This window comes from Doryrhamphus excisus, chromosome 2 (genome assembly GCF_030265055.1).
Source record: "Doryrhamphus excisus isolate RoL2022-K1 chromosome 2, RoL_Dexc_1.0, whole genome shotgun sequence".
Lineage (NCBI taxonomy): Eukaryota > Metazoa > Chordata > Actinopteri > Syngnathiformes > Syngnathidae > Doryrhamphus > Doryrhamphus excisus.
In genome coordinates this window covers 6851471-6878960 of record NC_080467.1, presented here as the reverse complement: position 1 = coordinate 6878960, position 27490 = coordinate 6851471, and the positions used below count along the sequence as shown (strand labels likewise).

Here is a 27490-nt window from a genome sequence, read left to right as displayed (position 1 = left end):
GAAAGCAGGCACGTGTCTCAAAGCTGGATAACAGACTAACGCTCGCACCACAGCCTGAACTTATTTTCACTTTCTCTGGTGTTGTCATAGTACCTGTCTCTGCTGCCGTCGCCTCCTCCCTTCAAAGAGCAGGTTGCTATTTAAAATCCATTGGCCATTATTTGTTAAGATGGCACGAGATGTTATGGTATTTTGGAATATGGATGTTCTACACATCGCCACTGGTCAACCCCATCCAGGGTGTCCTTTTCCAAAACTAAAATGCAGATGCCGTGGACTGACCCAACACGTTTTTCCTTGCTTGGCTTCTTTATATGATGTCACAGAGTGTACATTTATCTTCATAGCACCTTTTCACTTTTCGGAGAACTTCATGTTGAAACGTGGATATGGAAGAATATACGACCTTGTCAACCACAACGCTTATTACTAGTTATTTCATCGTAAGCAAGCATTAGTTGCCATGTAGAAATTTCCTAACCAATTGGGAAGAATCAAATAACGCATTTGACAGATCTGGATCACGGTATGGATCAAGGAATTTATTTCACTGTGCAGTTTTTGAAAAAGATTGTGTTTTACTGTGGCTGGTGGTTTTCCACTGATGGTTGTAGATGATGTACTAGTGTTTCTCTAGATGTTTGTGTGAGTAACGACGTCACCTTTTAACGTTTCAAGTGACTGTTGTTAAGTTATTTTTGGTAGCACAGTCATCCCTCGTTTATCCCTGGTAAATGCCTCCATGCCGACCGAGATAAGGGAATTTCCTCAAAAAAGGATTCAATATCACAGATGGAATATTTTGGTACAGCATCTCTAACACACTTTTGACAATTATTAGTCGTCTGTTAAACGTCTATAGTCACCTTTACCCTCCTGTGCTTTGTTTCCACCACGTTGCGCAACACCAATGCTCAGGCGATGGGAGCATGGCAGGGACGTAAGAGACTGGCCACAACTCATAGCATGAAGGCAGCTACCGATTTATTTATTGTAAAAGTCAAACAGAGTGGGGAAAAAGGACTAAGTAAGAAGCCAAATATATACCACTTCCACACTTTTTTCAGTTATGCCATGGCTGACGAGTTGCAATGTGAAGGTAATGTAATGCAATGCCTCATCAATGTTATGCGTCTTTATTGAGGCCCAGTGACCAGAATACAACATTCACCTTGTCTTTAAATATTTGTCCTTAGTAATAATGGGCCATAATCAACCATGAAATATTACCGTCTGTAATATTGAATGCTTCTTTGAGGAAATTCCCTTATCTTGGTTGGTATGGAAGGCATTTAACAGCGATGAACAAGGGACTGTACATTCCCTGCTGTCTTACCTTTCGGCCTATCAGATATCTTTTACCTTTCCTGCCTGTTTTCAATCCGATTTTTCTCGCTAGTTTGGGTCTATTGCCCAAAAGTAAGCGAGAGTTCAGGAGGACGCCTGGTTGCATCTAATCAGCTTTCTGCTGGTTTACTCAAAGGTCCTCTTTCAGGCCAGGCAGCTGCAGGCAGCCGGCGCTGGTGGAGGGTGTGACTGCTGGCAGAGCTCACCGATGCAGAGAGACCGGTTGGTGATTAACAAATGTTACTCGACTTTGGAATCTGGGAAGCCCAGTCCGGTGGCTTTGGCCTTCTGTGCTCTCCACCAAAGGTCTTCCAGGTTGCTTCATCACACTCCCCGCCCCCCCACCCCTTTAGCTCTGATATCCCCTCCTGCTGCCCCTTCCCGTGCTCTCCTGAGGGCTGTGCAGCTCCCAGATAAAGAAGTTCAAACATGCCTCGCATTTTTAGACCCCCTTGTGGAATGTCGTTGGCAGGAGAGGATAGGCTTCTCAGTCTAGATTTTGTTTCCACGAGGGGTTGTTGCGACTCCTTCCTCAGAAGGCAAAACTCTTAACGTTTTTTTTTTTTTTATATAAAAAAACCTCCTGATGCGGGAGATCATGTCCTGAGAAATGAGAGGCGGAGTTAGGCTGGCGAGATTGCGAGATGTTTTCTGCTGAGCTTGTGTACATCTGGCAGATAGATTTCTGTCAGCACTTCTTCCCGTGACAGGCTGCCCTGCCTGCTCTTTTGTTGAGGAAGAGGATCAGGTCCGTGGGTCCATGTTGTGCTGCTGGCTGAACACCTAAGTGCTCATAGTCAGCTCTTAAAATGGCTGCCCTTGAAGCTCAGCTCAGAGGAGGATCTGAGCAGCTCAGTCACCGCCTGTCAGAGCCCCAGCTGACTAGATGAAAGCGCTTGCACAATCTCCTCCATTAACTTGGTGTGCTACTGGCATGAGGCGGCCAACTCCAGGCAGATGGTGTGTTTTTTCCTTCTCCTAAATGATTCTCTTGATAGCCATGTCAAGAAAACTGGCAACTTGCTGGAAAACAGTGTTGACATGCCAAGAGAGCAGGGTGGGGCTGAAACCTGACTCCAGAACAATGGATCCTCTGGTTGCTCAGGGACATTGTGGCAGCTCCCGTGGACTGGCTCTACCTTTGCCTCTGCCTGTCTCCATTTTACTACTACTACTGGGGTACCAACACAATATGGGGAAAGCATCCATTGTCAAAGATTACTCAATGAAAATGAGATAATGTAATATTCATTCATTTTCTACTGCTTATCCTCACCAGGGTCGTGGGGGGGGGGTGCTGGAGCCTATCCCAGCTGTCTTTGGGCGAGAGGCGGGGTACACCCTGGACTGGTGGCCAGCCAATCACAGAGCAAATATAGACAAACAACCATTCACACTCACATTCATACCTATGGACAATTTGGAGTCTCCAATTAACCTAGCATGTTTTTGGAATGTGGGAGGAAACCGGAGTACCCGGAGAAAACCCACACATGCAAACTCCACACACAGATGGCAGAGGGTGGAATTGAACCCGGGTCTCTTAGCTGTGAGGACTGCGCGCTAACCACACGTCCACAGTGCAGCCCATAATATATATTAGTGTGTGTATATATATATATATATATATATATATATATATATATACTAGTTACATTACAAGTGATGTGTTTTTGTTCGCTATTATTTACATTGCTCAACTGTAGTGCGCAGGCTACGGGATCACTGCAGGGACATGAGACGGCTGCCGCTTTAACCACAGCGTGCTACCGAGCTAGCGCTAGAACTAGCCAGGCGCCAATATGTTAATTCTAAACTTCAGGGTTTCAAATGGAGTGGGGAAGAAGGATAAAATAAGAAGCCAAACACTTACCACTTCCACACGGACAGGGAGGATGTCATGTTGGACATGCTATGGCCAACTCCATGCAGTGTGAAGGTATCCAATATAGTATGTCTATCAGTGTAATTCTACATATAATTCGTTTGTCATTATTTTCTGACTAATAGTCCATCGTCCACCACAAAATGATAGATTTGATAGAAACCGTGATGTTCGGGACTGACCCCGTAGTCATGTGTCATTCCCTTGTCAGATTCAGCCCCCAGGCCGCCAGTTGAAGAGCAGTGTGGACACGCCAGATAGACTGGATGCTAAATCTCGTGTTACATCAATGTAATAATGATCATGTATGTGCATTGAAATAGACAGAACCAAGGCTGCCAAGTGATGAATTAGTTTATTGATGCATGGATTCATTCTCTGACCGGTTTTAGAACCGTGACTCGTTCCATACTGTACAGTCATTCATTCACAATGATCCTAACATACATGTTGTTGGAATGTCTGATGAAAGCGGAGTACCCGGAGCAAAGCCACACACGCACGGGGAGAACATGCAAACTCCACACAGACATGCTCAGGCGGAGATTCCATCCCAGGTCTCATGACTGTGTGGACTGCATGCTAACCACCGGGCTACCGTGCAGCCCACAATGATATTGTTACCAAAAAAAATTGAGATATTTAATTTGCTTAATGGTTGTGAATTATGTAATTAACTGGTTGCATCACAAGCTAGGTGCAGTGTTAGTACGGCGAAGGGTGAAGGGATAGAAGATCTCATCTTGCTTCATTCAATCTTATTTGAGGACAGTTGATCCATCAGATGGAAGGTCGGGCTCTAAATGCTGTTCTGTAGAGCCGCTGCTCTCCAGCTGTTGCTTATCCCAAGGTAATAAAAATGGGATAAATCAGGCCATAATCCTCCCTGGGTCGCTCCATTGTTCCTGGAATGATGCTTTGCTCAAAAAATGAGACCTTCCTAATGGCATCTGCTGGAGCCTCGTGTTTTGTGGTGCTTCATCTGAGTTATTTGAATCTGGACATTAGTGGTTTTTCTGAATTGCATTCACAGCTTCTAAACATTTATTTCCATGCCAGCCTCGGATTTAGCAGAGTAAAGCTGCCTGGAGTACTTTCTGAGGATCTACTGTACCTTCTTGAGGCAGAAAAGCTGTGAACTGAATCAACTTCATGGTTGCCCCGATTGTTTTAAGAGTTGATTTATGATCAACAGAATCGCGAGTGATTGAATAAGTGATAACAAAGCCCATTTCAAGTCCTAAATATTTGTACTAGTAAGTCCAACATTTGTCCTATATGAGTTAACTTAGCAGCTCATTCAGGTCTGGCGCCCCACCCTGGCTCAACAAGTCCGACTTTGTGTTTTTTTGCAGGTTTCCCTGACTTTCCAGGGAGTGCTTTCCCTGTTCCGTTATGGAGGCGCTGCAGTGTGATGGCTGCGACTTCCGCGCCGAGTCGTATGACGACCTGAAGACCCACATTCAGGAAGTGCACACGGTCTTCCTGCAGCCGGCGGATGCAGACGAGTCTGACTCACTGAAAGACGAGGAGGAGGAAGAAGATGATGATGGCGAGGAGGAGGGGGAAGCAGCAGCAGCAGCAGAGGAAACCGGGGACACGCGTGACAAGGATTCCACACCGACTAAAACTGAAATGAGTATGCCTTCCACATCAACTTAAGATGTGACAATTATTCATCAAGCATGTGGAGACACATTTCTACATAAAGGGATCATTGTTTCACTGAGTCATCAATGCACAGTCCCATATTCAATATTCATTCCGTAAATCATAAATATTTATTTGATTCGTGCTGCTTTTCAAGTGTGAAATGGCAGCGTAACTCATGACACATGATCACAATATTTAGTGTGAAGAGTTGTATTCATTGAATACATTGAATATTTATATTTGCAGCGTAGCCTCATCAAAGGTGGCAATATCCTAGTGACCTCGTCCCTCAGGTCGTTGATGTCCCTTATGATGTTTAGTACATGATATCTTTATCAGAACTAATATCTGGAGTGGCCAGGAAGTTGGTCCATCCCTTCCAAGCCACCCGTGGAATGTTTGATTTAATAATGTCTTCATTCATTCATTCATTTTCTACCGCTTCTTCCTCACGAGGGTCGCGGGGGTGCTGGAGCCTATCCCAGCTGTCTTGGGGCGAGAGGCGGGGTACACCCTGGACTGGTCGCCAGCCAATCACAGGGCACATATAGACAAACAACCATTCACACTCACATTCATACCTATGGACAATTTGGAGTAGCCAATTAACCTAGCATGTTTTTGGAATGTGGGAGGAAACCGGAGTACCCGGAGAAAACCCACGCATGCACGGGCAGAACATGCAAACTCCACACAGAAATGGCCGAGGGTGGAATTGAACCCTTGTCTCCTCGCTGTAAGGTCTGCGCGCTACATAGAAGAAATATTGGTCCAAAATTGTGTAGCATATGGTCAGTACTAGGAAGCAGTAATGTTACCTTGATGAGACATGACCTGCTTTTAGAATAAATATACTGAAGGATAACGAGTTAAGTAGCGTTAAAGCGGCGGCCACGTCAAGCGTTCAGTCAACTGCTTATAAGCAGCTGGGATGTAAACAAAGCGTGTAAGTCTACGTCTGGCAGGTTCATTCATCAATTATCTGTGATAAACCAGGAACAACTGTATCATTTATTGCTTTGTAATACATGTTTTAAATGATCAATTTATTATCAATGCCATCATCATGTTATGTTGTTCCAATTGTTTTGTCTTTGTTTAGGTCCCAACTCTGCAGACAGCTCCAGCAAGGTGCCGCAGAAGCAAACCGCCGAAACCCATCTGCTGTTTTACCAGTGCAAATTCTGCGTCCGTTACTTCCGATCCAAGGTGTTCTTGAGGAACCACACCAAGAAGGTGCACAATGTCGTTGAGGAGGGCGCGGTGGCGCCGATCTCCTCGCAGACGGCCGTGGAGCACAGTGACAATTCCAAAGTTTACTCGTGTCGGTATTGCACGTACAAGTCGCCACGTAAAGGAAGGATGATCAAGCACCATGTTATGTGTCATAGCAAGGTTCCCTTAGACGGTTCTAGAGGTCCTTCGGAGAATGAGGAGCCAGAGGAGCCGCAGGAGTCAGACTCAACTGGCCGACTCATGAGGGGGACCTTTGCCTGCGAATGGTGTGACTATCAGACAGACCAGAAAGCCGACTGGACGAATCACGTGTTCAAGGAACACGGTGACAAGGTCAAGATCGTTTCTTGCAATTCCGAGCCAGACGGGGATGCAGGTGCAAGCTCGCCCCAAGCGGATTCGCCATCCCAAAGCGCGAGTGCATCAAAGACTGCTTCGACTGATGGATTTGTGGAATCCCCGGAAAAAACGCTAAAAATGCTTGAAGCAACGCAGAGTGGTGCAGGCACACCCATCAGCGAGGACGTGGCGAATAGGGGCGTAGAGACTGGCGGCAATGCACTCAATGAGGACTCCAGGAGCAGCCTTGAGGAAGATGAAGACTTGGTTGATATTGATGATGATCCCAACTACACTGGAACGCTGTCAGCAGACGCGAAGCAGCTTTTATCAGACGAGGACAATAAACTGCTGGAGACGAAAGGCATACCCTTCAGGAAGTACATGAACCGTTTCCAATGCCCCTTTTGCTCCTTCCTCACCATGCACAGGCGCAGCATCTCGCGTCACATTGAGAACATTCACCTTTCCGGTAAAACCACAGTGTATAAATGCGACGAATGCCCGTTCATCTGCACCAGCCCTCATAAATTAGGCACCCACAAACAGAGCCACAGTTCCTCAGACATGGAGACCATGGACCTGACGAGCGACAGCCCAGAGCCTCATCATGACAGTGCAGCAGAGTCAGTCAACGGGGGCAATGTAAGCAAAATGAATGGGAAAAAGCCAACGAGCACGTTGCACGAGCAGCAGAACCCCCATCAGTGCACGCTTTGCAGCTATTCCACCACCACTCTGAAAGGTCTGCGGGTCCACCAGCAGCACAAACATTCCTACTGCGATGACATGGATCCCGCCGTCTCGGAAAACCAGTTGACTGACCAGCTGGATGCTGATGTAGACGAATCGCCAACCTGTCTACAAAAAACCCAGACTTCCATTTTAGGGCTGGCCACCAAAAAACCCTTAGTAACCGGGAAAAGGGCGAGGAAGTCCATCAACGACTTACCTTTGGATTTGTCCTCGGTCAAAAAGCGAACTAGAATTGACGAAATTGCAAGCAACCTTCAAAGCAAAATAAGCCAAAGCCAGCAGGACTTGGTCATCAAACTGGACGACATGGATGACGAGGACACTGCGGACAACTACACGAGTGCTGACAAAGCGAGCAGAAGGCATGACGAGAAAAATGCCATTTTCACTTACAACATAGAACAGCCTCATGCGAGGGACTTGGCTCTTAAAGGAAGCCGAGTCGGGAAAAGAAAAAGCAACCCCAAGTCCAAATCCAGGAGCCTACCTCTGTCGTTGACTCTTTCTGATGATAGTGAAAACATTTCAGGTGATCTCCTGGATAGCAGGGAGGTCACCCATGAAAACAGCGACTATGCGGAGGAACCCGGAGCCGCACGTTTCTACTGTAAACACTGTGACTACCACAACAAGTCTGCACGTAGCGTCAGCACTCATTACCAGCGCATGCACCCGTATGTCAAATTCAGCTTTAAGTACATTCTGGACCCTGAGGACCAAAGCGCAGTCTTCCGCTGCTTGGAGTGCTACATTGAATACAACAACTACAACGACCTCCACCAACACTACATGGATCACCACCCTGAAGCCAGCAACGTGCTCAACTTCAACCAGCCCAATCTGGTCTACATGTGCCGCTTTTGTTCCTACACCAGCCCCAACGTCCGAAGCCTCATGCCCCACTACCAAAGAATGCACCCCACCGTTAAAATCAACAACGCTATGATCTTCTCCAGCTATGTTGTGGAGCAGGCCCACAAGACGTCTGAATCCCAAACCCTGAGGGAGATACTGAACTCCGGCCCCAAAAGTTTTAACTCTGCCAGCTCTACTCCAAGATCCTCTTCAAGTCCGGTGCTGAAAACTGTGTCTAAGACCCCCAAGGCCACCACAGAGATGGATCCCCTCAAGGAAGCAATGGGGGGCAATGTCGTCGTATATGACTGTGATGTGTGTACCTTTTCCAGCCCCAACATGCACTCTGTTTTGGTTCACTATCAGAAGAAACACCCAGAGCAAAAGGCGTCTTATTTCCGTATCCAGAAAACAATGAAGGTCGTCTCCGTGGATCAGCCAATCACGAACACTTCGTTTAACCTGAGCACGTCCACCCCCCTGAAACAATCAGGTGCGGCACTGTATGGCTCAGATGAAGATATGTTCTACTGTAAACATTGCGTGTACAGCAACAAATCTGTTGTGGGCGTGTTGGTGCATTATCAAAAGAGACACCCTGAAGTGAAGGTGACAGCAAAATATATCAAGCAAGGTGCCCCCACTCCTGGTTTGATGAAACTCATGGACGAATTGCAAATAGCGGCACCTAAGCAGTTGATGACGCAGTTTCAAAACAACGGTCACGGTGGATCTACCAACTCCAGCCCTAAACTGGGAGACAAAAGTGAAGATGAGCTGTTCTTTTGCCAGCACTGCGATTACGGCAACCGGACTGTGAAAGGAGTGCTCATCCATTACCAGAAGAAGCACAGGGAAACCAAGGCAAACGCTGACTTGGTGCGTCGTCACACCGCGGTTGTACGCAGTCAACGTGAACGTGCGCAGTCCAGTAGCTTCGCTTCCTCCGTGGTCGCCCCGGCCCCTCCACCGGACCTTGATGACGCGACCCCCTTGCGTTCCTTGAAGTGCAGACACTGTTCCTACACGTCCCCGTATGTGTATGCCCTCAAAAAGCATCTGAAGAAGGATCACCCCACCGTGAAGGCTATCGCCATGACTATTTTACACTGGGCTTACCAAGATGGCATCTTGGAGGCTGGCTATCACTGCGAGTGGTGCATTTACTCCCACGCGGAACCCCAGGGCTTGCTGCTCCATTACCAAAGACGCCACCCTGAGCATAATGTGGATCTTGCCTACATGGCGAGTAAGCTGTGGGCTGGACCGGAGACCAGCGAACACGGGGGGAACCTTGAAACGAAACATTACAAATGTCGGGATTGTGCCTTTGAAGCCTGCACAATATTTGACATAACGAGTCACTATCAGGCGGTGCACCCGTGGGCAATTAAAGCGGATGAATCAGTACTTTTGGATATTATTCAAGGGACAGCTGAGAGGACCTCTGTAGAAGACGATGGCTCCCTGTTCATTGCCATCCCCCCCTCAGAGAGCAACCCCAATCGCCCTCACCCTCGTCTCTCCATCTCCACGAATCCCTACCAGTGCACTGTGTGTATGTCAGAGTACAACAGCCTCCACGGCCTCCTCACCCACTATGGAAAAAAGCACCCTGGCATGAAAGTCAAAGCGGCAGACTTTGCACAGGAAGCCGACATCAACCCCAGTTCTGTTTACAAGTGTCGCCACTGTCCCTATGTCAACTCCCGCATCCATGGCGTCCTCACTCACTATCAGAAAAGGCACCCGCTGGTGAAAGTCACGGCGGAGGACTTTGCCAATGACATCGAGCAAATTGCGGATGCCAGTGAAGCCGACGACAAGAACAAGACTCAAAGGCAAGGCTACGGCGCCTACAGGTGTAAAATGTGCTCGTATACGCACGGGACCCTGGAGAAACTCAAAATTCACTACGAGAAGTATCACAATCAATCAGCCACCGAGATCTTCACCCCGGGGTTGACTCATTTCTCAGTCGGACAAGACGCGGAGCCCATTGCGGAATGCAGTGCCAGTAACATGTCGGGCACCGCCAAAGTCCAGGAGGTCGGTGATGTTGACTTTACCCTTGCGCAGCTCCCCATCAGTAAGCCAGAGAAGCACGCCATCTTCAAGTGCCAGCTCTGCAAGTACTTCTGCTCCACCCGTAAAGGCATCGCCCGCCACTACCGCATCAAGCACAACAACGTCCGTGCCCAACCGGAGGGAAAAAACAACGTCTTTAAATGTGCTCTGTGCTCATACACGAACCCCATCCGTAAAGGCTTGGCGGCGCATTACCAAAAGCGCCACGACATCGATGCGTACTACACCCACTGCTTGGCTGCTTCCAAGACGATGAGCGAGAAACCCAGCAAGCTGACCATACCCACGCCATCTGAAGGGGAGACCTCGGAGATGAGCGAAGAGCTGCGCTTGGCCGTGGAGAGACGCAAGTGTTCTCTTTGTGCCTTCCAGGCGTTCAGCAGGAAGAGCATTGTGGCCCACTACATTAAACGCCACCCGGGCGTCTTCCCGAAGAAGCAGCACGCCAGCAAGCTTGGTCGCTACTTTACCGTCATCTATGCCAAAGAACCAGAAAAAGCAGAGGACAGTCCGATGGAAACAGAAGATAAGGAACTGATGGAGGACACTCCAGAAGCCGAGCAGGACGGAGACGGAGACTGGCTGCCCTTTAAGTGTTTCAAATGCTACCGGCTGTCCTTCAGCTCCGGCAGGCTGCTGTCTATGCACTACAACGACCACCACAGCTCCGACTTCAAGAGGGACTTTGAGATGTCACCCGACCCCGTGGATGAGACCTCAGAGTGGTTCCAGTGTTCGCATTGCGAACTCAAGTTCCTGGCCCTCCCTGTGCTGGCCACCCATCTGCTGAACCACAATGAGGAGTTTGAGAAGAGGGTCACCAGGCAGGAGAGGCGGAAGCAGCTCCTCGGCAAACACAAAGCAGTGGACGTACTGGAAAGCAAAGCTGAGAAGGTAGGAAAACAGTGTAGTCTACCTTTAGGTTTCACCGTTGTACACCACCATGATCCTAGAAGTTAAAACCAGTAGCTTGACACGTAATTGACTTGTCATGTATCATTGCGGTACAGCAGAATTGGAAACGTGCGAGGCAGAAATGATACGCCCTAGTTTTCATATAAAAGCAAGTTATTGACGCTTTCCATGGAAAAGCTTCTCTTGAATTACTTCTGTTGTGATCTGGCACTGTAGAGGAAATACTCTTTATACTATCATTATACTAATAAATAAATACTATCATTAGAATTTCTCGGGTGGCGGGGTGACCAGAGCACGGTCTGGGGGGGCATTTCTTTGTTTTCTCAAGATAACATTTTATGGTAATGGTTTTATTTCATTTGAACATGCATCAGATTACAATTGAGTGCATCACATAATCAGTTCACAGTTCCACATGTCCAAAAGGAGTAGGAAGAAGCAAAGCTTATTAAATCCTACCCCTCCATCTGGTACTTTTACAATCAGTAACTGTTACATTTGTTCACTTCCTGCTTTCCATAATACAGTTTAAGGTTTTTCTTTTTTTAATAATGTACCTTGTACCGAAGTACGAGGTGATATGACCATACAATGACATTATGTGTACCATAGTAACTTTAGCAAACATCAACTGCTTGTATTGTTTCTTGAATTGGCTCATCGTTGTGCATTGTTTGAGGGTCTTACTCAATCCATTCCATAGTTTGATTCCACATACTGAAATGCTATGGCTTTTTAACGTAGTCCTAGCATATAAGTATTTCAAATGTAGTTCATCCTCTCTTGTAAAGAAGTATTGGATGACATTTTTAGTTAATTGGTTATTTTTAGCCTTATACATTATTTTAGCTGTTTGAAGATGAACTATATCAGCAAGTTGAAGTATTTGTGATTTTAGAAATAAGGAGTTAGTATGTTCTCTGTAGGCGGCATTATGAATTATCCTTACTGACCTTTTTTGCAGTACATTTAGCGAGTGAAGATTGCTTTTATAGTTATTACCCCATATTTCCACACAATAAGTAAGAGAGCAATAAAGAGTGTGGAGTGATTTCTGATTGAGATTATGAGCTGTTATTAGATTAGTACTCAGCAACCTTGCTCGTCTCAAATACCTAGGATGTTTTCTTGACACCTTTCTAGTGAAGTCAATCTCAATCATTAGTAAAGCTGTCAAACAAAAGCCCATGAACAACACCCATCACCCTCTCTCCATTCACAGGAAAGCTGTGCAAACAAAGCTCCTGTAGGCTTCAGGTGTAACTTTTGCATGGAGGTCCATCCTACCCTGCGAGCCATCTGCAATCATCTGAGGAAGCATGTCCAGTATGGAGAGGTCAAAGAGGGACACGTGAAGGTAAAAATCTGATTTACCATTGAAGTTTGCATGATGTGATCGAGTTACCCTATTTTTATTTATTCAATTACGGGGTCTGTTTCTGTACGTCACAGGCCCACCGTATTATAAGACGCATGCTAAAACATGGGGGGGTCTGAGGAGGAGTTTTGAATGCAGGAGCAAACTTATTGTTCAATATAAACTCACACTTGTAACTGCAGCGAAATGAGATCCCAATTCCTGTATCTGGCAACCCTTTAGCACCGCACGCTCTACAAACAAAGGCCTTTAGTTGGAGCATATTCTCCTATTTAACAATACACTTACCACATTTGTCATGAACCTTCTCCTACACAGCTTTTGTATGTGGATTGAGCAGCTGGGCAATGTGGCCATCAAACATGGCGGCTCCCCTCTCATCGTTGGGGCCAGTCTCGATGTCGGTGTTACTTATTTTTCTGTAAAGTGCAGCGTTTATGTCTAATATTAGCAGTGACTCCAATGAAGGATGACAAAAATATTCATTCATTCATTCATTTATTTTCTACCGCTTATCCTCACGAGGGTCGCGGGGGTGCTGGAGCCTATCCCAGCTGTCTTCGGGCGAGAGGCGGGGTACACCCTGGACTGGTCGCCAGCCAATCACAGGGCACATATAGACAAACAACCATTCACACTCACATTCATACCTATGGACAATTTGGAGTTGACAATTAACCTAGCATGTTTTTGGAATGTGGGAGGAAACCGGAGTACCCGGAGAAAACCCACGCATGCACGGGTAGAACATGCAAACTCCACACAGAGATGGCCGAGGGTGGAATTGAACCCTGGTCTCCTAGCTGTGAGGTCTACGCGCTGACCACTTGACCGCCATGCAGCCCAGAAAAATATTGATAAATAGAAATGCATTGGAAATTCATGAAAAAAGAGAACCTTAACATGTTCCTCATGTGAGTGACGACTACTCCAGGGTAAGACCGTCCGCCAGCGTCCCCTTCAGGCAACATGGGAGCAGGGGAAGGAGGAGCTTGAAGTCTAACTTTTAGGACAGGGCGGGTAGCTGTTGGAAACATTAGTATTCCAGAGAGACTGGGAACCAGCTTGGGGATGCAGCGCCACAACCAGAGGACATTAGCTGACTTCATAGTCGAGCAACACGCCTCACCGTGGCGACACTCTCCTAAGGTGGGGCTTTGCACATAGGAGATGGCGAGCTTCACTCTGGAGATGCCGCATCTTATTTATGGCTGCATGAAGTACAGGCCAGGGCCTCGGCTGGAAAGTAGGAGGCTCCTTGAGGGGATGAAAAAGTCGCAGTGATTGTCCATCGGATCGTGACAGACACACAAAGGCTTTGCGGGAGATTGGGGAGGGGGGGCAGACATAGATGGAAAATATGCCCTGAGAGATTGGAATAAAGAGGTTAGCCGAGCTAAACACACATTGTTCTGGTTTCAGGTGTACTAGCCAAAGAAGTGCAGTCTCTCAGTCCCATTACCGCCCATAGACTCACCCCGTGTCATTCCACTTACCAAAGTACCATAGTGACCTGACTATAGGCACTGAATAAAAGACCCACTTTTGGAATCATTTTCATTGATGAGCATTATTTTAAAATTAGCATAACTAGCATCCTCTGCTTTTGCCGTGTGTGTGTGTGTGACAGGAAGAAAAAGTCTGACTCTGTATGGGACATTATTCCATTATAATTATACATTATTATTATTAATATAATTTATAGACAGCAAATGTAAGACCTTACTACTACAATATGTTGGCCTGCTGCCCACAAGGGTAGCGGTCTAAGTACAAGTGTACACGCTGGAATACTCCTGCTAAATAATGACCATTTTAATTTGGTGTGGAACTGTTTTTACTGATAAAAGAATAATTTTTGGAAAATTAATAACACTGCAGGCTGCACGGCGTCGAGTGGTTAGCGCGTAGACCTCACAGCTAGGAGACCAGGGTTCAATTTCACCCTCGGCCATCTCTGTGTGGAGTTTGCATGTTCTCCCTGTGCATGCGTGGGTTTTTTTCCGGGTACTCCGGTTTCCTCCCACATTCCAAAAACACGCTAGGTTAATTGGCGACTTGTAATTGTCCATAGGTATGAATGTGAGTGTGAATGGTTGTTTGTCTATATGTGCCCTGTGATTGGCTGGTCACCAGTCCAGGGTGTACCCTGCCTCTCGCCCAAAGACAGCTGGGATAGGCTCCAGCACCCCCGTGACCCTCGTGAAAATGAATGAATGAATAAACGAAGAACATTTGTATATGAAGTACAGTCATCCCTCGCCACTTGAACTACACGTCTTCATTTTATGACATTTAAAAAAAAAATATATTAATAAATGATGCTATTTGTAGTTGAATACGGCCTGTGATTTGTTAAAAATAAACTTGATTGCCACAACAACAGCCTTTTAATGCAGGTGTGGATTATCTCACAACAGGCACAATACCTCCAATAAAAGTCTTAAAATTAAAAACACGAGCTACTGTATCGCCTGTAACCCACGCTACCTAAAACTCAACCCTGAACCCCAGGTTACTTCTGTGATTGGCTGGCGACCAGTCCAGGGTGTACCCCGCATTTTGCCCGAAGACAGCTGGGATAGGCTCCAGCACCCCTGTGACCCTTGTGAGGATAAGCGGCAATAAATGAATGAATAATAACACAAATGGATGTGAAAAATAACACATGAAAACATCAGAAATGTTTTGGAGGCATATTTTTCCAAATCCTAAATGTATCGTTTGCAGCTGGATGAAGATGTGCATCCCTAACGAGAGCATCCTTTGTTTTTCAGAAGGAAGTCGGCGAGCTTCCACTTACTGCCCCGGCACAGAGACTAGTTAACGGTGACGTGGAAAAGGATGAATCAGAAAGCCTCGAGGGACCCGCCGACGATGCCGTGGACCCCGCGGGCTCCCCTGTTGCCACAGCGACACGGGAGCCAGAGCTGAATGCCGTCGATGGGAAGGCGGCGACTCTGGCGGCCAGGGCCTCGGCGTCGGGGACCTCGCTCAAGCAACGTCTGGCAACTGGAGGCCATCCGTGTGCCCAGTGTGACCGAGTCTTCATGTCCATGCAGGGACTAAGGTCCCATGAGAGGAGTCACTCGGCCATGGCCATGCTCAGCAGAGAGGACAAATATAGCTGCCAGTACTGCCACTTCGTCTCACCCTTCAGACACAAGTGAGTGCGTTGAGCCACGACCATAAAGTAGCGTACGGTGGAAGCGCCATCAGTTATTCTGGGATCAGTTTTTCCCATAGGCAGTAATGGGAATGGAATGAATCATTCCGGGGTGAAATGAAATGTTTGAAGGAACATTAGAACAATGTTAAGGGTTAAATACAACACCTTGGTTGTGACAGGACAGATTTTTGGCTTGTAGCCCTTCCCTACGAATACCGATGCTCCCTCTTCTGAGATGAACCCAGGTTTGTTTTCGTCCGTCAAGACGGTGGAGCGAGAGGGGACAAGCGAGTCCTCGTCTCCTCTGAGCTCCCTGGTGTTATCCCTGACCCGCCACCGAGCGGCTGCCATTCAAAACACCGCCAACTTTCACCGCATGCGCTAACACCCACCAGGGAATTGTGGGTAGATGAGTCCCCCTGCCCCCCCACACCTCCAGTCACTCAAACATATGGTGCTTGGTTATGCCCACTAATCCACTCTTCTCTGCCCCCCCCCAGCCTGGACAGACACATGCAGTCTCACCATGGCCACCACAAGCCCTTCAAGTGCAAACTGTGCCCCTTTAAGTCCGCCTACGTGAGCCGCTTGAAGAGCCACATGCATAAGGCGCACACCGGTAAGTGCAGAGATATGCACACCGTATGACGACATGTAATAATACACTGTAAATACACATCTGTATCTACATGCTACCCTAAGCATGTTAATAAGCTACAAACCAAATTACTATAGTATCAAAATGTGTCATTTGCTCAGCACCATCATAATAAACACATCTCTTAATGTTAGCGCTTCTTAGCATCTCATTGTATTTCTGATAATCCTTTCAAAGTGGGACTTTGCTTTAGGAAAACTGATTTGTTTGCTCATTACTGTATTTGTAATATTTCTGACTTCATCCTGGCAAAGACTTTTTTCTCTTAGTATAGTGTTAATGTTCTATTATTGTTTTGCTTTTGTAAAAATACAACTTTATTGGCAGTAAAACATGGTCAGCTGATGAAGGCACATTTAAAAAATGTATGAATATTTTATTTGTTCCATTTCTGAGTGCAAACAACAAGTTGCCTGCAATCTGCCTTCCACAGCAGTAGTAATTGGCAATGTAATTAAACTGCATGGAAATACTGCACAGATCTGAACATACTTCAAGATGCAGTACCTGCAGATATTTTGTTAATTTTTTCAAAGAAAGCTCAAAGACGTGATGTAAAGTACAGTTATATCTTTACCCCCCCCCCCCCCCCCCCCCCCCCCCCCCCCCCCCCCCGCAGGCGAGCAGCACACGTACAAGTGCTTGTCCTGCCCCTTCTCCTCCGTGACCATCAGCCAGCTGAAGGAGCACTCTTTGCAGGACCACGGCGAGGCTTTAACCCTGCCCAAGCTGCGGGCCGCCAACCAGGCCGCCCACGCTGCTCTGAGGACCACCCGGCTGACTACCAGCGCTGATCAGAGTCCTGGAGAAACTCTGGAAGGTAGGAGATCCTGGGGCCCCGGTACGGGTGTTGGAGGGCCATTTGCTTGATCATTTCTTTTGGGAAAATATTATTCTTTGACATTAAATATGAATGTTAGTATTTTAAAAAAACATTAAAATGCCTGTCCAAAAAAAACTGTCCAAAATCCATGACTTGTCATAACAACAAAAATATTTTCTTGGGCAAAATAGTCCCACACGAAACCTTTTGGGAAAAAGGCTCTCTAGGCTCCGTTATGGAAAAATCCTCATCAGTATGGCATCAATATGATGCTTGCGCCCTCTACTGGTAGTGGTAGTACTTACCATTTCTACTGACCTGAGCCTGTCAAAGGGTCACCTTGGCCGTAGGTCCCCTGGTTGGACTCGTCTTGGCGGCAGCTGTCCCCTTGCTGACGGAGCAGAGGAATATTCCCTGCATTCCTCACAGCGCCAACCACGGCTCCCAGCTGCTCCCCAGCATCACGTATACCAGCACGGCCAGGGGCACGGCACACAACCATCCACTCAACCATTCAGCCATGTTGTGTGAAGAACGCTGGAATCCACCGTGCGGCCCTTGGGTCACATGAGCACAGCTCCTTAACTCCTCCATCTCCTCCACCTTTCTTGCGTCGTGAAAATGGAATGTAACTTTCTTCCTCAAAGTCTGGAGTGCCGAATGAAGCATTTTTCTCATGGATAGATATTCTATTAGTGTCACTGTGCTTTATTTATTGATGTCGAGGCCCCAAAGTAGGGCGACATTAGCCAACCTCCAGAGGATGATTGAAGGGCTCACATCGCCCGCCATGGAATCAATTCATCTCCCAAGTCGCATGTATGCATTTTCTTACAATATATTCATATCTAAAACGGCTTCTGCATTATTACTTTTCAAAGTGTACTGTATAGAAATGGGGATGGTATCCATGTATAGAAATGATATCCATGTATATAAATGGTATCCAGGGCGGCACGGCAGTGGAGTGGTTAGCACGCAGACCTCACAGCTTGGAGACTAGGGTTCAATTCCACCCTCGGCCATTTCTATGTGGAGTTTGCATGTTCTCCCTGTGCATGCGTGGGTTTTCTCCGGGTACTCCGGTTTCCTCCCACATTCCAAAAACATGCTAGGTTAATTGGCGACTCCAAATTGTCCATAGGTATGAATGTGAGTGTGAATGGTTGTTTGTCTATATGTGCCCTGTGATTGGATGGCGACGAGTCCAGAGTGTACCCTGGACTGGGAAGACAGCTGGGATAGGCTCCAGCCCCCCCCCCCCCCGCACCCCTCGTGAGGAAAAGCGGTAGAAAATGAATGAGTGAAATGGTATCCATGTATAGAAATGGGGATGATATCGTGTATAGAAATGGTATCCGTGTATAGAAATGGGGATGGTATCATGTATGGAAATTATATCCATGTATAGAAATGGGGATGGTATCCATGTATAGAAATGGTATCCATGTATAGAAATGATATCCATGTATAGAAATGGGGATGGTATCCATGTATAGAAATGGGGATGGTATCCATGTATAGAAATGGTATCCATGTATAGAAATGGGGATGGTATCCATGTATAGAAATGGTATCCATGTATAGAAATGATATCCATGTATAGAAATGGGGAGGGTATCATGTATAGAAATTATGTATGTATGGAAATGATATCCAAAGGCCTGGATGTAACATTTCCTATGGCAAGCTGTTTATGACAAGGTACTTGTCATAAATACAAATATACAGTATATAAAACTTATATTATTAGTCTTTATTTAAGTAAAACAAGTCGATGCCTACCATGAGATTGCTGTGCCCTGACTTGAATATTTCACATCGGGGGGTCTCGGTAAAACCACCCCAGACTTTCCCAGAGCGTAACAAAACTGTTGTGTTCCTCTTCCAGACCCGTCTTACTGGGAGCAGGAGGATTTTTCCCAGCAGCTCGGTCTTTACCAAACGGCTTCTCGTAGTCATGCATCGTCCTCTTCCTCCCACGGCTTGGCCGACAATCGCCCGGACAGCATCCTCACCTGCGAGTTCTGCGAGTTCAGTTCCGGGTACATGCAGAGCCTGCGTCGGCACTACAGGGACCGTCACGGGGGCAAGAAGCTCTTCAAGTGCAAGGACTGCTCCTTTTTCACCTGCTACAAGTGAGACGATGCTACCACGCTGGACGGATCGAAATATCTGATGTTGTTCTAATGCTGATTGCTTCTCTGTTGTCTGAAGGAATACTTTCACGACGCACGTGGAGGCCGGCCATAACAACAACGCACCAGAGGACGTTCAGAGAGACCTTTGCTGTCCTCTCTGTCTCTACCACACCAAATACAAGAGCAGTATGATCGACCACGTCGTTCTGCACAAAGGTACGCATGCTACCGCTGGAGGGTTGAAGATCTCCAGTGGTGGACACCCGATTAGACACATCTAAAGCTATGAAGTAGTATGATATAGTTTAGGATCTCTCGCCGTATGTTGAACGGTCTTTTCTTCCTCAGATGACCGTATGGGTCCGCTGGAGGTGAACCGCTCCAAACTGTCGCGTCACCTCCAAGGCCTGGTGTTCCGCTGCCACATGTGCACTTTCACGTGCTCCAGCGAGCCGGCCCTGCACCTCCACCTGCAGAAGCACGTGGAAGTCAAGCCCTACCAGTGCCAGCTCTGCTATTACGACAGCCGACGCCGCAGCCAGCTTGAGGAGCACCTCCGCCTGGAGCACAAGGTCAGGAAGCGTACGTTTATGGAGCGTCTATGAGATTATTTTTTGTACAAGCGGAACGGTTCAAGTTGAAAAGTAGAAATGTCCACGGTGGTGTCATTTCTGGTTTTGGTCAGGTCATCCGGAACTTTGAGCTGATGGGCCGCGTCAACTTGGACCAGCTGGAGATGATGAAGGAGCAAGAAAGCAGCAGCGAGGGGGACGAAGTAGAAGAAGCGCAGGAGGACAATGACGGGATGGAGATGGCGGTCGATGGAAGTGCTGCTGTTGCCGAGGAGGAGGAAGAGGCGGAGGATGAAGGCATGGAAGCGATGGAAGACCCAGGAGAGGACGAAGGAAACATGGAGGATGAAGAGCGTGACGGCAGCATCAAAGGAGAAGAGGAGGGATTGAAGGAGATGGAGGAGGACAGGCCTGCCCCACCAGGTAAAATAAAACCTCTCCTGTCCCATCCATTCCCAGTAGCGGCTAAAGTCAACCCTGTGTTGAACTCTATTTCCCAGAAGTCCTTGCTTCTCCAAGCAGTAGTAGCAGCAGCAGCAGCGAGAAGGGCGAGAAACGTCTTCCTTGCCAGTTCTGTGGACGCTGCTTCACTAACAATTTAGAGTGGGAACGTCATGTCCTTCGCCACGGCATGTTCGTATAGTTTTTTTTACCTATTGCTGATTTGTAACAGGAAACGGAGCAAGACGAGTGCATCACATGATCCCAAATGACCACTTCCTGTATTTCCCCAGCCGGGGTGTTCATTTGTATATGGCAAAATATTGTATTTGTATTGGTAATATTGTATTTACTTTCTCTTAAAACCCTGACTTCAGTGTGACCGACGTTGCACAACATGCAGTGTGTCTTGTTATGGTAATTACAGATGGTAATTGCAGGTGGTTAATTACAGATGTAATTGCAGGTGGTTAATTACAGTTGGTTAATTAAAGGTGGTAATTGCAGGTGGTTAATTACAGATGTAATTACAGTTTAATTAATTACAGGTGGTAATTACAGTTGGTTAATTACAGATGTAATTGCAGGTGGTTAATTACAGTTGGTTAATTAAAGGTGGTAATTGCAGGTGGTTAATTACAGATGTAATTACAGTTTGGTTAATTACAGGTGGTAATTACAGTTGGTTTATTACAGGTGGTAATTACAGGTGGTAATTACAGGTGGTTAATTACGGGTGGTAATTACAGTTGGTTAATTACGGGTGGTAATTACAGTTGGTTAATTACAGGTGGTAATTGCAGTTGGTTAATTACAGGTGGTAATTGCAGTTTGTTAATTACAGATGTAATTAGTTTGTTAATTACAGATGTAATTAGTTTGTTAATTACAGATGTAATTACAGTTTGTTAATTACAGATGTAATTACAGTTTGTTAATTACAGATGTAATTACAGTTTGTTAATTACAGTTTGTTAATTACAGGTGGTTAATTACAGGTGGTTAATTACAGGTGGTAATTACAGGTGGTTAATTACAGATGGTTAATTAGATGGTAATTACTGACGGTAAATACTGACGGGTAATTACAGGTGGTAAATTACTGATGGTAATTACAGGTGGTTAATTACAGATGTAATTACAGTTGGTAATTACAAATCGTAATTACAGATGGTTATTTAGATGGTAATTATTGATGGTTAATTACTGATGGTAATTACAGGTGGTTAATCAGATGGTCATTACTGATGGTTAATTACAGATGGTAATTACAAATGGTAATTACAGATGAATCCGAGTCATTACTGCCACCTTAGTGGCTATTATTATTATCCCGGGGTGAAATATTAAAAGTTTAAAAATTTTAAAAAATTTGTGGCGTGACGGGTGATGCACTCAGCTCATTTTGTGGCATGGCGTCTTTTCACACAGAGGTCACCATTCCATCCATCCATCCATCCATCCATTTTCTATGCTGCTCATCCTCATTAAGGTTGTGGGGTATGCTGGAGCCTATCCCAGCTGACTTGGGGCGAGAAGCAGGGTACACCCTGGCCCCCTGGACAGTTGGGGGGCCATTTGTGGTCATGGCGTTTTTTTGTTGTTTTATTTTTTTGTTTACTTGTATTGTACTTGGAAACTAAAAGGAAATCAGTAGTATTTTTATAGGACACCTTATATATATATAAGGTGTATTGGTACTGAATTGACATGTAAGAGGAGCACAGAACAGACTCCTGAGGAACGCCACATGCCTTCCTTTCCTTCCATTTCATCGTTTATTCCATGCAGTCAAAACCAAACTGAAACGCTTTTCCAAAAATTCCAAGGCACTTGACTACAGAGGTAGTAATGCAACCAATCCAAGACTTTTGCCGTTAAAATGATAAAATATGCAAAATAGGTTTGAACATGAGTCCTTAGGACCTCAGGTGGACAGGTCAGGGCAGTTCTGGGCAGGGAGGGGCCAAGCGCCCCAGGGACATCATCGTATATCAGCATATCATGATGTATATCTGGAAGTGAGCCACCTAACATCCAAGTGTACGTTAGACTTGAGACGTGCTTTTCCTTCCTCTTCTAAAACGCCTTTTCATTTTCTTCCAGGATGGTGAACAACAACCAACTGGACACCAGCACAAACTCCACAATGGAGGCCTCCGCTCTGTCGTCCCTTTCTTCCACTTCCATCGACACTGGACTGGACCTTTCCGCCAATTGGGAAGAGAATCACAACCCTTCGGATCCATCGCACAGTCAGTGCCAGGACGACGACGACGAGATGCTTGACGCCAAAAAGGATCAGCAGCTGGGTTGACCAGACTGGGACCCTCTTGGGACCCTGTTGAGACCCTATGGGACCCTATTGGCGCCCTCTTGGGACCCTGTTGGGACCCTATGGGACCCTGTTGGGACATGAAGGTTAGGTCCAAATAGGATGTTGAATAAACAAAAAAAAGTGAATAAACGTTTTGAGTTGCCGCATTCTTAGGTTGTAGGTGTTACATATATAAGTATTAGGTTGTGCTGCTTACAAAAAAAAAGGCGGAGCTCCTGAATGAAATGGGCGGTCCCCTAGGACAGATTTTTAATATATTGGTAACCAATAGTGAACTTTTATTACCGACATTCTGGTCAAAAGTACCGTGAAAGATCCAAGCTATATTCAACTATTTATGGAGAATGTTGCCCAAAATGATGGAACTGAGCGACTGGAAGCACCTTTTCCACCCGCATAATCAGAAAAGATGAAAATAGAGCTAACATTTTCGGATTGGCCCGATGCAGAAGCAACATCTGATCTTTTTCCCATTGAAGCCTTTAGTTTGAAAACCTGGAGTAGGACTCGCACCTTATCTGTTTGACTACGTTTGCAAATCCTCATTGGTAGAACTGATGGCAATCGACCACCCGTGTTTTTGTAGCAAATTGCTATCTTTAGATCCCTTAATATGATTATACTACGTATAAGCCTTCCGCCTGTGGCACACCCTTCGTGTTTGGACTGTACTGCTTTGTTGTTCCGTCATTTCCCTGATGAAAAATAGTGGATTTTGGATTAAACCTTAACCCTGAGACGTTGGTTTCCAGTCCGTCGTCATTTAGGCAGTGCGCCCTGGGATGCATACGACAGTTTGGTTCACGGTCTGGAACTGACAGGACACTTGGTAAAGGTTGCACTTGTCTTTTGACCAGGAGGGCCATGCTAGTCGGGGTTGGTGCAAATGAAGCAAAATGGCAGCTACGGTCTGTCTGGTTGCACGACTCTTGTTTGCCATTGGCTGTGGTGTGGGAGGCTAGCGCAACGGTAGCATACTTTGGCATGGATACATGTGTATTTATTACTGGATTACTTGCTACACATTTTGCATCGTTGGAAGAGTATAATAGTACTTTTAAAAACGCTTGTGTTCCTGCGTCCCCCTAGTGGCGCTAGTACCACAACAGTCATTTTCGTGAGTACACGACCCACACGTCCCAAAAGCAGTGGGTGGTGTTTCTTTACTGAATGACATTGCCCTCTAGTGACTAGTAAACACGACCACTAGCCTCTTGCCCAAAGTCAGCTGGGATAGGCTCCAGCATGCCCTTACCCTAGTGAGGATAAGACATAGAGAACATACCCTGGTTGTGTTAAAAAAGACTTCTATCATTTACATATTGACCCGCATATAAGAACACCCCTCTTTTTAAGACCATTTTATTCTTCAGAACAAGACCAGAATTAATCTTATCAAGATTAGCAATATTTGTAAATGCTAACATTACTGTTATCAAAATCAGCAATGTTAGCATTTAGCGCTTAGTAGTAGCACTGAAGCAGCGTTGCTTTAAAAAACTGCATTGTAGAAGTAAAACGTCTAAATACATATTCAAGTATTTTTCTTGATACATACTTGTTCTCGTACTTGATCAGTGAAGTAGATGAGGACGTATTTGCTAATGGTAATATTATATAATGTGTTTCACGGGTCTCTTCAGGTTTCTGGCGCGTGTGCGATGGGAAGAAAAGCTCTGTCTGGCTTGAAGGAAGTAGTTCCGTGATCTGCCCGTTGTATAAATCCCTACACCCCAAAATAAAAGCAGATGTTGTCCAACTGTCAATTTCCGATGCCGATATGTGTAAGGACATATCTCATGTGGTGGAATGAACATGTTGTCCTGATTTTTTTTGGAAAAATTAATCGGAAAACATTGAACACTGGTTCCGATATCAACCAATTTTTCTGATATCGATACCGCTAATTATGGGACAGCCCGAATTTGAATTAAAAAGACAAGTGCAACCTAGACTGACCACCTTGTTTCTGCTATCGTTTGACTTTTAAACTGTTGACACCCCCCCCCTTTCCCCCTCGTCGTCTGCTTGTGTGTCATTCTCTTGGTGTAGATAAGAGTCCCCATGTTGACCCCCCCCCACCCCCAAAACCAGTAGATTGTATTACGTTGAAAGTTGCTGCTCCGACGCCCTAAAGCCTTACGAGGAAAAGAAGAGCAATCAGATATTAGTGCAAAATTCCAGATCGGGACATTTTGGATGGCATTGAGTGGAGATGCGGGGTGCGTTTTTCCGTTACTGGTTTCTGACCTCTTTCCAAAAGGGAAATCTGCTCATTTCCGTTTGCAGTCTTGTACAGAGAACTCCTTGTTAAGTGTTTGAACTGTGGTGTTTCAGAAAGAATACACAAGTCCCTTTTTCTTTCGTCTTTGCATCTTTTCCCAAAAATAATGATATTTTAGGTTTTTTTTTCGGAATTCCCGATCCAATACCCTGCTATAAAAAAATCCATTTAAAATGGAAAATTGTCTCCGGATAGGAAGATCGTATATAGGAATAGGAACAAACATCCATTCTTACCAAGATCCACCTCCCGTCTAATCCAGTCGTTGTATCAGAAGATCGGGAAGCTATCCGCCTATCCATGCCCCCGTTTTACTCGAGTTATCCCATCGCCATTCCCGCCTGGTTGCTGCTTGGCTTTCCTTTAAACACAGCCAGCTGGTAGCGTTCTCCAACCTTCGTGGTGTCACTAAAAGGCAGCTCCTACGATTGTTGAGCAGATGTTGCATCATTATTCTTGTGACAATCGGCGAAATGAGCCCCCCCCCCCAAAAAAAAAAAACCATGAGATGTTGTGTGATCTTTTGAGTAGTCCGTGACTTACCAATCCCCCCCAAACGCGTAGACTCCCTGCTGACAACACACTGGATACTTTGTACATAGGTGTGCTTTTTGGCTCCATAGGTGGACACTAGCATCTGTCCTTCTTGCCTTTCTTCTCGTCCAAATCTTGATTACCTGATGGTGGGTTGTGATGTTGCCTAGGATGATTGTTTACACTTTTATTCCATTTATCTCTGGATATTCTGTAAATATTGTAATTCATTGTCTTTTTTTAACTTGATAATAAAGTTATCAGATAATGGTCACTTGTCGTTTTCCTGCATTCTGCTTCAACGAGCCAATGAAGTTGCAGCTCGGATGGCTTTCAGGTCTTACGTTTGGAAGGAAAACCAGACCACTAATGTTAGCATTTAGCGCTTGGTAGTAGCACTGAAGTAGCGGCGCGTTCTAAAATTGCATTGTAGAAAGAAAACGTGTAAATACATAATTATGGTAATGGTTTAATTTCATTTGAACATGCATCAGATTACAATTGAATGCATCACATAATCAGTTCACAGTTCCACATGTCCAAAAGGAGTAGGAAGAAGCAAAGCTTATTAAATCCTACCCCTCCATCTGGTACTTTTACAATCAGTAGCTGTTACATTTGTTCACTTCCTGCTTTCCTATTTCCTTATTTTTCTTATTATTTTCCTTATTTTTGTCACATACCGAAGTACAAGGTGATATGACCATCCAATGACATAATGGTTACCATTGTAAGTGTCAATATAGTGAATATAGTATAGTATAGTGAATATAGCACATCATGACTGGTTCAAGACTCTTCATCCTTGTATTTAGCAAACATCAACTGCTTGTATTGTTTCTTGAATTGGCTCATCGTTGTGCATTGTTTGAGGGTCTTACTCAATCCATTCAAAAGTATTAAAGTATTTTTGTTGATACCTACTTGGTTACTGAAGTACGGTACACTCGCTATAGCTATAGTTGAAATATTGACCTACATTATTTGCAGTAAAACTGAAGTATAAGCGTGTTTAACATGTATTTCTTGTCATCTGGGACTACTGGAGCGTAGTATTATGTATCACGTAAATATTTATATCAATGTTAGGCATATGCTGTATATTTTGAGTAACATCAGAATGTTAGCATGTTGTTTTTAGCATTTAGCTCTTGGTAGCCTTGAGGTAGCAAATCTAGTAGGAAAATAAAAGCAAATGATTTGTATTACATATCAACATTAAACTGGATACTACTTCCTACTTTGACCTTTGGATTCAGAAATAGCTTACTACAATAATAGTTTAGTATTATTGTTATATAATAATAATAATAATACTATGGAGTTTTATTTAATGAGGACACAAATGTCAGATTGAGCTTGGGACAAAAGTCTTGTTGCATAGCAAAATAATGGAGAGACGGAAGATATGAGAATTCCTTCCGGAACATAAAGTCAGGGTGCCATTGGCAGCCTTTGGCTTGAAGGACTCTAACCATGCACTCAGCTATGGCGGAAGAACTACATACTGATCAAATCATCTGGAATGGCAAAGAAATCCGTCCCGGACGACTTCCAGACTTTCAAGACCGATTTCTTTGGTTTCATCTTCCAAACCGCCATCGACAACCAAAGCGTGAGGTCGATATTATTCATGATGACAACAACACGAGCTTCTTGACTATCAGGAACTTGGACGTGGAGGCTGAAGTTGTCCTTTGGAAGGTAACATTGACGTGTTTGTGGACGCTTGAGGTTGGCCATGTTGCCAGCCGCTCTCTTACTGGATGGAACCCGAGCCAAGATATTCCTTCACCCAACTTGACTCCTTTCTGAGCGAATCTTGGCTTCACGTGGGCGCCAACACGTCTGTTGCAGCATTGAAGGGCAATTGGGATGCAGATTACTACTAGTAGACTTGGAACAGCTAGCATTGTTTTCAAATGCTGCAATTTTACAGTCCAAACACTCACTATAAAGATGGTCAGTGAAGGCACCCATCCCCAGGATGTTGCACTTCCATCATCAGGACCACCTGAAGTCAAGTCAGTGGCCTGTTCGTATTGTCATGATGTCATTCTAACGCTACAAGAAAC

General features: G+C 45.5%; 1 protein-coding gene across 5 annotated transcripts in view; it reads left to right on the top strand.

The window, feature by feature from the left end:
• Positions 1-25902, top strand: part of znf462 (zinc finger protein 462) — a 43702-nt gene extending 17800 nt beyond the window's left edge. For 3 of the 5 annotated variants that reach the window (XM_058051735.1, XM_058051726.1, XM_058051744.1), the window contains exons 2-13: positions 4588-4871; positions 5988-11053; positions 12300-12434; positions 15233-15621; positions 16125-16243; positions 16902-17102; positions 18997-19243; positions 19323-19462; positions 19595-19818; positions 19932-20241; positions 20319-20451; positions 22366-25902. In XM_058051735.1, the coding sequence (XP_057907718.1) occupies positions 4628-4871; positions 5988-11053; positions 12300-12434; positions 15233-15621; positions 16125-16243; positions 16902-17102; positions 18997-19243; positions 19323-19462; positions 19595-19818; positions 19932-20241; positions 20319-20451; positions 22366-22576 (7419 nt within the window). In that variant the 5' untranslated portion in view covers positions 4588-4627 and the 3' untranslated portion in view covers positions 22577-25902. The remainder of the gene's footprint in view (positions 1-4587; positions 4872-5987; positions 11054-12299; positions 12435-15232; positions 15622-16124; positions 16244-16901; positions 17103-18996; positions 19244-19322; positions 19463-19594; positions 19819-19931; positions 20242-20318; positions 20452-22365) is intronic. The other 2 variants (XM_058051717.1, XM_058051755.1) reach the window with 2 other exon arrangements.
• The last annotated feature ends 1588 nt before the right edge of the window (positions 25903-27490 follow it).